This window comes from Lottia gigantea (genome assembly GCF_000327385.1).
Source record: "Lottia gigantea unplaced genomic scaffold LOTGIsca_181, whole genome shotgun sequence".
NCBI lineage: Eukaryota > Metazoa > Mollusca > Gastropoda > Lottiidae > Lottia > Lottia gigantea.
The window spans coordinates 125,330-136,117 of record NW_008708320.1 but is presented as its reverse complement, the minus strand read 5'-3'; the positions used below and the strand labels follow the sequence as shown (position 1 = coordinate 136,117).

Genomic DNA, 10,788 nt, shown 5'->3' with positions numbered 1-10,788 from the left:
TTATCATCGATTATTTAACTTATCATCGATTATTTAACTTATCATCAATTATTTAACTTATCATCGATTATTTAACTTATCATCGATTATTTAACATATCATCAATTATTTAACTTATCATCGATTATTTAACTTATCATCAATTATTTAACTTATCATCAATTATTTAAATCAATTATTTAACTTATCATCAATTATTTAACTTATCATCGATTATTTAACTTATCATCGATTATTTAACATATCATCAATTATTTAACTTATCATCGATTATTTAACTTATCATCAATTATTTAACTTATCATCGATTATTTAACTTATCATCAATTATTTAACTTATCATCGATTATTTAACTTATCATCGATTATTTAACTTATCATCAATTATTTAACTTATCATCGATTATTTAACTTATCATCAATTATTTAACTTATCATCGATTATTTAACTTATCATCGATTATTTAACTTATCATCAATTATTTAACTTATTTAAGTGAAGTGTTTATTGTTTAGTTATGTTGAAAACAAATGATGGTCTCAGGTTCTAATCTGGGTCTTTTTTCCCTCATTTAAAGCTGTATATAAATGTCTTAATAAGAATTATTATTCCAATCAACCCAACAGTAAATGAGTAGAGATAATCAAAGAAAGATCATTGCCAAATTTATAAAGACATAATGAAATGAAGTTTTACCTTCTAATTTATTTTTTTCTTCTTTTATTATATTTTCAACAGGTTCAACTATTTTTTCTTCTATTTCTTTTACAACTGGTTTAATGACTTCTTTTATCTCTTCATCTTTACTCACTTCTTCTGACTGTAATATAACACAGTATTTATGTTTAATTAACAATGGAGGTAGCTTTATTCACTTCCTCTAACTGTGATCAGACAGAATTTCATAAACCACTTTTTTCATCCAATCAGCATTGTTTGAATTTTCTATGAGGTGGCCATTTATGAAGAATTTCTCAATCATGTGACATTTTGACTGACAGCTAGCATTGGGTTCTTAGTAAATTGGATGCTATGAAGTAACATTTGCCCCTCTGTGTAGACTTCCTTGCATATTGAAGACATGCTATTCAGTATGGAATGAGGGAAATTATGACAGGACATCATGGAGTGACAACTGCTGTACAAGAACTACATCTATCAATTTATCTAGAAATGTCAGCCCACCTCTTGAGTGTTGGAACTATTTTTATTTCGAGGCTTTTTAGGACTGGCCTGTGTTTTCGGTTTATTTTCATACACCATAGGTTGAAATTCCTCTGCATCTGGGCTCAATTTTTTACTTTTACTTTTCTTAGTATTTTTATTAGGTGCAGGCTCCTGTAAATAAAAAATATTTTAATATCAATATCAGCTTACTATTTATATATTTCAAACTGTCGGGGTTCATTTAACATACACAGCCTGTAAGCACACGGGGTCTCTGTTTATTGTCCCATCAAACCACTAGACGATTTTTCCATGTCATCACTGAATCAATGAAAGAGGAAAACCAGGTTGTGAGAATACGAAGGTGAACTTACTTGAGCAGGTTTTATATCAGTCTTCTCTTCTTCCTTATTTTCAGATTTATTTTTAGATTTTTTACTAGCTGGTGCTGGGGCAGGTTTATCATCTGTTTTAACCTCAGGTTGGTCTGGGGTAGGTTCTGGTGGGGTAGGGACAACATCTTCTACAGGTGGTTCCTCAGCTACTGTCTCACCTTCTGATTTCTACAATTCATAAAATATAATGTTATCAATATAACAATTGAAATATCCTGCTATTCTATATCAACAACAAGGGAAGATTATGTCATGCAGTGTGCAATGAGAGAAATTTCACCAAGACAGTTACATCAGTCTACCATTAATTGCCTTTGCCCTCACCATTACCTTGGATTGTCTCTTTTTCTTGGATGTTCTCTGTTCCTGGGGAGTTTCTTGTTGAGCAGTTGGAACCTCGGCTGGTATATCTTCTGGTTTAGAATCAAATCCAATATCTTCAAGAGTCAGTTTATTCTCCCCTTCTGATTCTTTCTCTCTTTCTTCTCTCTTACTTCTTATTTTATCTTTCTTCTTGGATATAGCCACACTCCATCCCACTGTAAACAAACAATCACCAGTCATCTGGGGTGTAACAAGACATCAGTAGGGACAAAACTATACATATTTCTAGCTAACTATAGAAGGTTATAATTTGTTTGATCAGGCATAAATTGATATGATTGTATCTCATGATGTTAACCTGTATAATAGTGGTGGTATCCTTCATGAACTCTTTTCAAAACACCTCTAAATAGCATCTATGGAGGAGTCAACTACTATACAACTTATACTCTCAATTTTGTCATACTTTGGACCAGATTTGTCTTGCTTGTAAGCATTTTTATTGCTATAGGGATAGACAAAGGTTGATCTCACTTTATTGATGCAACCCATTTAGACAAAAGTCTAATATTCAATACGTCCCAATAAACTAGAAATTATATACAAGATTACATAAGGTAGAAAAACCATGGAAAATTCCATAAAACATATATATATTTACAGTGTAACATGGATGAGGTAAGAAATATAAAAAACACTTTGTTTTTCTGCTAAACTACAAATTCTAGATTATGTTATATACTTACTATCATCTTGTATAACTTCCTCTTGTTTTAGTTTTAGTTTCTCACTTACAGTTCTACTAGATTTCTCTGATTTCTTGTTCTAATTTAAAATAAAAGAGTAAATTATGTAAATAAGATGTAAATAAGATGTAAATTATGTAAATAAGATGTAAAGGTAATATGTTACCCAAACACGAAATAGAAATTAACATCTGGTTAATACATTTCTAGTTTTATTATACATCACGTTACAGATCAATAAAAATAACGTGTAAAACTGACACCTGGTGAGCTGTATTATCTTCATATATGATATAGTCTAGTCTAGTCTATACAACAACTTAATAAATTACTCTCCTATTGTTCTTAATCTAACTGTCAGACAGAGCTAATGCTGTTCTTAATCTAACTGTCAGACAGAGCTAATGCTGTCCTTAATCTGTCAGACAGCTAATGCTGTTCTTAATCTAACTGTCAGACAGAGCTAATGCTGTTCTTAATCTAACTGTCAGACAGAGCTAATGCTGTTCTTAATCTAACTGTCAGAGCTAATGCTGTTCTTAATCTAACTGTCAGACAGAGCTAATGCTGTTCTTAATCTAACTGTCAGAGCTAATGCTGTTCTTAATCTAACTGTCAGAGCTAATGCTGTTCTTAATCTAACTGTCAGAGCTAATTCTTAACCTAACTGTCAGAGCTAATGTTGTTCTTAATCTAACTGTCAGAGCTAATGCTGTTCTTAATCTAACTGTCAGAGCTAATGCTGTTCTTAATCTAACTGTCAGACAGAGCTAATGCTGTTCTTAATCTGTCAGACAGCTAATGCTGTTCTTAATCTAACTGTCAGACAGAGCTAATGCTGTTCTTAATCTAACTGTCAGACAGAGCTAATGCTGTTCTTAATCTAACTGTCAGAGCTAATGCTGTTCTTAATCTAACTGTCAGAGCTAATGCTGTTCTTAATCTAACTGTCAGAGCTAATTCTTAACCTAACTGTCAGAGCTAATGTTGTTCTTAATCTAACTGTCAGAGCTAATGCTGTTCTTAATCTAACTGTCAGAGCTAATGAAATGAAATCATTTTGAGTCTTGCTGTAGTTGAGCTAATTAAAATAAATTCAAACCAGGACATCATGTCATGTTAATCTAACAGAGTGTCATGTTAAAGATCTGACAAAACTGAACTTTTTTTTAAATCTTTTCACTTTCCAAGCTGTTGACCATATATATATTGATTATAACTAATAATTCAAGAGATTTACTATGGAGTATACATATATCTTGTGTTAATATATATCTTGGGATAATATAATATAATATACCAGTATATATAAATTAATATTTCAATCAATCTGATTCTAATTATATAACTAATTCATATCCAGAACATTTATAGACCTACATTTCATTACCATATATATATATATATATATATTGATATTATAGGAATGTCATATTACATATATCACTGTTTACTAAAAGTCTGTATAAATTAATTAATGAAGTAAAATACATATGAATCTATAATATATAAAAGTATGTATCAAACCTGTTACATATCTATATATAATAAATATTATAACACTGATATATACCAATTGATATCATATAATATATTTACTGTTTATTTACAGAGTTTTACATCCTACGGTTTTGTACTTTATTAAGAAGACAAGAGCTTTATATCCTACTGTTATGTTCTTTAACAAGCTAACTGAGTTTTACATTCTATTATTTTGTAATTTAACAGAGTTTTACATCTTAATAGTCGGTAGTTTAGCAGAGATTTACACTCTACTGTTCTGTAATTTAACAGAGCTTTACATAGTACAGTTCTGTACTTAAACAGGGTCCCCGACACATATAAAAAGTTAAGGAACCTCACAATCCACTTAACTTATAATAATATTACCTTTTTCTCATTAGTTGGTGATTTGGGTTTATTACTGGTGTTTTGTCGTGAAGATTTCGGTGTCAATGTTTTAGGTGTTTCTTCTTTTACCTGAACAACATGACCATTGGTCTGTCCTTTACCCTAAATCCAAATCAAACAAATCAAAATCATTAGAAATCAAAAAGTTTTCAAAACCAGTAAGAAAAGAATTGTACGAGACAACAGAATCAGAGCAACTCAGACCAACTTTCAAAGAGAATTAAACAGCTTAAATCAGGTCAATGAAACATTAATCAGAATCTTATATAAAGTTTTCCACTAGTTAACTTATTCTAATCTCATAGCCTACAAAGTAATATGTTAGAAACAAAAATATTCTACAATACCCAGAAGTAAATAAAACTTTGTAAATGTTTAAACTGTTGAAATGCTGATACTTGACAAAGTGTTGTATGTGTATGAGTTTACTTCCATTAGTATTGGCATTGCCAGGTTGGAGATCAACTTCTACAAGCTTCTACTGTATAACCAAATAAAGATTCATACAAAACAAAATGCCATAAATCAAAAATATGTAAAGCATTAAAGAAAATCTGAAACCAACCTTAGTTTTTTTAGTTTTCTTCTGGTTTTTCTTATCTTCTGAGAAATGAAAACTGGGAGGTTGGACTGGGGATCGAAATCCAAACGCAAAAACAAGAAAAGCACAAATCAAAACCCCAATTACAGGCAATGCTACATGAATAGACATTACCTCCATAATTTCCATCATGAATTTGAAAGAATTAACTGAAAAAGTTTAGAGTTAAACGTAAAAATATGGAAAAATAGTCAAATGAATTCACAACATAGGTGCTTGGGTAGTTTTAGAGCTTCATGCTGACGTCGCCTGCTGCTTACGTCATCACTTTACGTGTTCTTCAAAACTGATTATTTTACTTTTTTCTCTCCGATTTATATTTTATCAAATTTATTCCGCAAAGTCTTTTCTTCTCAAAATGAAGAAAAAATATCAGCATCAATTTAAAAAAGTATTTTTTGTACAAAATTTGTACGCCCATATTTGTCCATGACGTCATCGGTTTATGTTTCTAATGGCGTCGGAAGGAAAGAAATTTGTCTTAGTCATCGACAAACTCCACGAAATCTAAAGGTAATTCTCAAATTTTCCAATTTTCGATTGTGGCAACGGTTGAAACAAACCACGTTCTAAATGTTGCAATGAATTGAAATAGACATATTTCCACGTTTGTCCAGCTTTCCTGGGTATTTCAGTCCAAACTGCGTTGTTTACGTTTTATGATGGTGTCACCCAGCTGTAAGTATTTTGGCATTTCGTCAGAATGTAACATACTTTTCTCAAGTAAATTGTTCTATTGGCGATTGTTGGATTGTGTGAATAGGTTTTAATCATTATATCTAGTTGTCAACTCTTTCTTGTGTTCAAATGGAATGAATACTATAAATAGTAAAGCTCTAATTGAGATTTGGTTGTATAATGATATTGATAAGGAATAAGGATAAGTATGAAATGATTTGTATAACCTCAGTCTAAATGAATTAAGACTACAATTTCTTAACAACTTTTCTACCACAATCTTTGTCTATTCACTATTGTTGTAATAAAAGATTCTTGAATTATAATGAATTGTTGGATAGTATAATCCATGAGGCAAGCTATCATATTGCTAACCCCTAACCCTAACCCTAGCTATCATATTGCTAACCCCTAACCCTAACCCTAGCTATCATATTGCTAACCCCTAACCCTAGCCCTAGCTATCATATTGCTAACCCCTAACCCTAGCTATCATATTGCTAACCCTAACCCTAACTATCATATTGCTAACCCCTAACCCTAGCCCTAGCTATCATATTGCTAACCCCTAACCCTAACCCTAGCTATCATATTGCTAACCCTAACCCTAGCTATCATATTGCTAACCCCTAACCCTAGCCCTAGCTATCATATTGCTAACCCCTAACCCTAACCCTAGCTATCATATTGCTAACCCCTAACCCTAGCTATCATATTGCTAACCCCTAACCCTAACCCTAGCTATCATATTGCTAACCCTAACCCTAGCTATCATATTGCTCTAGCAATCCCACAATTTGTTGTGTTTTCAAGAAACTAATCCTACATGACACTCTTTGACTGGTTAAAATTAGTGCTCTTAAAAGTATTAAATTACAATGTAGACGAAAATTTGATATCCCAGTGATATTTTAGAGTTAAGTAATATTTGATTTGATATCCCAGTGATATTTTAGAGTTAAGTAATATTTGATTTGATATCCCAGTGATATTTTAGAGTTAAGTAATATTTGATTTGATATCCCAGTGATATTTTAGAGTTAAGTAATATTTGATTTGATATCCCAGTGATACTTTAGAGTTAAGTAATATTTGATTTGATATCCCAGTGATATTTTAGAGTTAAGTAATATTTGATTTGATATCCCAGTGATATTTTAGAGTTAAGTAATATTTGATTTGATATCCCAGTGATATTTTAGAGTTAAGTAATATTTGATTTGATATCCCAGTGATACTTTAGAGTTAAGTAATATTTGATTTGATATCCCAGTGATATTTTAGAGTTAAGTAATATTTGATTTGATATCCCAGTGATATTTTAGAGTTAAGTAATATTTGATTTGATATCCCAGTGATATTTTAGAGTTAAGTAATATTTGATTTGATATCCCAGTGATATTTTAGAGTTAAGTAATATTTGATTTGATATCCCAGTGATATTTTAGAGTTAAGTAATATTTGATTTGATATCCCAGTGATATTTTAGAGTTAAGTAATATTTGATTTGATATCCCAGTGATATTTTAGAGTTAAGTAATATTTGATTTGGTTTCTTTGAGAACAAACTTTATTTTGATTACAGGAATATTGTGAAAGAAGGAAAAAATAAAAATATTAAAATGGCGCGGGATGAGGAAGAAGGAGATGAAATCCACAATTCTTTTAAAAAATTAAAGATTGATCCGGAATGGTGAGTTTTAAACTGTCTTACTATAAACGTTGATTACTATCGGAGTGAACTATATAGATTTTTAATGGGATAAACATTTGGAAAAACTGATAATTATAAATGAACTGTTTTAATAACTATTTGTTGATGTTTTGTTAATTTTTAATTACAGGGAGAAAAATGAAGTGACTGAAAGGGAAGAGAATGATTGTATTGATATCAACAATATTTGGTTAGGGTGAGTATTATTTACATTGCTCGGCTAATTAATAATAAATAAATATAGGCCTTTCATTAATACTACAGTCAATTGGACTTTATTTCGAAGTAGAGAAAGATTAATATCTTTAACAATCTTCAATGTCTCAATAATAAATAGTTTGTTTGTTATTTTATATTATATTTTCTACCTTGTAGGGGTTCTTCAACATCAACTTGTAAACAGAAAGATTCATCAACAAAACGTCCAAAACATCGAGTTTCTCCGAGCCGTAGATCAGAACCATACCCTGGTGACTGGGGTTTATCATTTGAACGATTATGTTTACGGAAAGAAAAATGCAATAAAAAAATGTGTTCATGTAAATTTGAGAAAAGTAAGCATGCTTCCACATTGTCTGATAAACAATTTAATTTTGGGAGTCCACGTAAATTAATTCAGGATGCCAGATTAAAACTTCATCATCATCACGCACAAAAAGATCATCGCCAGATTATCCGTGCAGCGAAATTACAGATAAACGAAGCAAAGCGCCTTAAAGCTGAAAAAAATAAAATTAAAAAAGATACTTTAAGTCAGGTTCAAAATGATGGAAAAACTGAACCAATATTTGGAAGCTGTTCAACATTTAGTCCGAGAAACTTTAAAATAGTAGAAACCAAAACAGAACATGCTATTTCTGGGAAGAGTCCAAGTGAATTTTTTTTTACTGGACATAGAAATGTACAAACGTCTTCCAATTCACAGAGTTTGGACTTGGGTGGTGCTTTTGGAAAGCCCAGTACCTCGACTGATAATTCTAATAGAGTAGAGAAAAGTTGTTCTCAAGAAGCCACTATTGAAGATTTAAGTGTGAACGAGTTGGCAGGATATTTTGAAGATTTTGTTCACATCCCAAAGAAAATGTCTGTCATGGCAGAAATGATGTATACTTGAAAAATATATTCTGAAAAAATCTTTCTGTTTCTTGTTAGTAAGTGATTTTGATTGTATTTACCAGCTATTTCAGTCTTCATTCAATCAGATATATTGATATATTTATATAATACTGGTCTAAATTACTGAAGTCTGCATTTCATTATTAAACTAGACATGAACAAAAATTCACCTTTTTGTTTTTAAGGGATTTCTGATATAAAGTATTTAAGTGTAAATTTGATTCAATATCTGTTTTTGTCATCTTAATTCTGTTACTTAAGATTTTGTCAGTTTGCCAGTATTATAATGATCTCTTTACTTGCTTCAAGTTATCATTTTATTTTGTATTATTGAGCAAACTGATTCTCTTAGTTTGATATGAAATTAAAATATCTCAACAGTGTATAAGGGAGGTAATCCAATATTATGGGTGAATTAGACCACAATAATTTAAATATTATTTTTAAATGAAATAAATCTAATCTATATTTGAATTGATTATTGAGGGTATATTTCTATCATCCTCCACCATTGTGTAATTAATTTCTATTATGTTTTTTTTTTTTTCGATCAATTTGAGTTTTGTATTTCAAGCTCTAGATATCTTAGCTTTAGATTACAATGATTTTCTAATATTTATTTTGTTTTGATATATAATTGTGAAATAATTGATAATAGTGTTAATATAAAGGACAGTGTGTGGTACAGATGAATTCAGCTCTCTGTGTGTATTCGATATTGAAAGTTATGCTGTGTGATTTCTTAGAGTTTTTGTGCAGGTAGTTTTGTATTTTTGAGAGTTTTTTGTTGTTTATAAAACTCACTTGACTTGATAACAAGGTAATTAAAATTTTAAAAGTAATTAAGCGGATTTCATCTCCAAAAAATGTTCAGAAAAAAATGACACTCTGATTTTTTTTTTCACGTTCAGAATATCATCTCACCAGTTGAAGTGAGTTTTTGCTAAAAGAACTTTATTTTCATGAGAAATATACAGACACTGGGTGACTATAAGACTATTTTCACAATAATTGTGCAGTATTTATTTAATTGTTTGTGTATAACATTGTAATTAATTATTTATAATTTGATTGATTGTTTACTTTTTCTTCAACTTGTAAATAGATAAAGAAATTCTCACAGAATGAATTTTTTTTTTTTACAAGACCCAGATGATAATAATCTTACGGTGACTCTGTTTAAAGATAGGTTCCTTTATGAAAATAAAAAGTCTTATACTACTGAATAGAAAGTAGAGGTGTTCTTATGACAAAATACCAGTTTGTCTCGCATGTCTTTAATTAATTCATAATTAGCTAAATTAGAAGAGAATTACCAGCAGAATTCCAATGAGTTACTGATCAAGAAAGGTCAAAAAGTCTTTTTTTGTTATCCAGACTGTACAAACATGGACATTTATGATGGTTAAGAATACATGATAATTTATTAGAAACACCAATTAAACAAATAGTTTGCTTGATTGGACGCTAAAAAATAAGGAAACCCATCTTTAAGTTCTCTAATATCTAATGATCTAATATAGATACCTTGAGATTGGAAATTTTTGTGCAAAATATTTGAATTATTTTAAATACTCCCAATATCCGTCTATAAATCACGTCTGAGTAACGAGAAGGGCCAGATCTGTCTAGCTAGACAAGATCGTGGTGGTAGACACAATCTTGTAAATGTAGCTTGTTATACTTATAATAATAAATGTCAAAATGGTGGATTCGGAGACTGATGGCCCTCAAACCATTTCACTATAGGGAAATATATTTTCCCAGTTGTTTCCTTCCTTACCCTTATCTATCCCAGAGATTGAGGTTATTATATTTTTCAATAAATTCTTAGTGTCCGCCCCAGTATCTATGAGAAATATCCACATTAGATTACAGATAATTAATTACAGTTGGTGGTGATTTACAGATGGATTTGAGATTTGAGAAAGAAAATTACAATGATGTTCTAGTACAATTTTTACTTATACACACAAACCTAACCCTTATACACACAAACCTAACCCTTATACACACAAACCTAACCCTTATACACACAAACCTAACCCTTATATACACAAACCTAACCCTTATATACACAAACCTAACCCTTATACACACAAACCTTACCCCTATATACACAAACCTACCCTTAT

At 30.5% G+C, this 10,788-nt stretch overlaps 3 protein-coding genes across 3 annotated transcripts in view; 2 read left to right on the top strand and 1 right to left on the bottom strand.

Annotated features, from left to right (window-relative positions):
* LOTGIDRAFT_238974 (hypothetical protein) overlaps positions 1–5,375 on the bottom strand; it is a 6,306-nt gene extending 931 nt beyond the window's left edge. Inside the window, exons 1-7 of the mRNA XM_009052400.1 lie at positions 5,110–5,375; positions 4,524–4,646; positions 2,634–2,712; positions 1,894–2,102; positions 1,543–1,731; positions 1,187–1,339; positions 698–821 (exon numbers count right to left, since the gene is read on the bottom strand). Of these exons, the coding sequence (XP_009050648.1) occupies positions 698–821; positions 1,187–1,339; positions 1,543–1,731; positions 1,894–2,102; positions 2,634–2,712; positions 4,524–4,646; positions 5,110–5,277 (1,045 nt within the window). The 5' untranslated portion in view covers positions 5,278–5,375. The remainder of the gene's footprint in view (positions 1–697; positions 822–1,186; positions 1,340–1,542; positions 1,732–1,893; positions 2,103–2,633; positions 2,713–4,523; positions 4,647–5,109) is intronic.
* A 270-nt stretch (positions 5,376–5,645) lies between these two features.
* On the top strand, positions 5,646–8,651 carry LOTGIDRAFT_238973 (hypothetical protein; the record flags this gene model as incomplete). Its single annotated transcript, XM_009052399.1, has 4 exons — positions 5,646–5,658; positions 7,409–7,516; positions 7,668–7,733; positions 7,913–8,651. The coding sequence occupies exons 2-4, from the start codon at positions 7,446–7,448 to the stop codon at positions 8,649–8,651; spliced, it is 876 nt and encodes a 291-aa protein (XP_009050647.1). The 5' UTR covers positions 5,646–5,658; positions 7,409–7,445.
* A 1,964-nt stretch (positions 8,652–10,615) lies between these two features.
* Positions 10,616–10,783, top strand: LOTGIDRAFT_142480 (hypothetical protein; the record flags this gene model as incomplete). The annotated part of the gene is made up of 1 exon (XM_009052398.1): positions 10,616–10,783. A coding segment is annotated over one exon (168 nt), but the record flags the coding sequence as incomplete, so codon positions are not given.
* Positions 10,784–10,788: the final 5 nt, after the last annotated feature.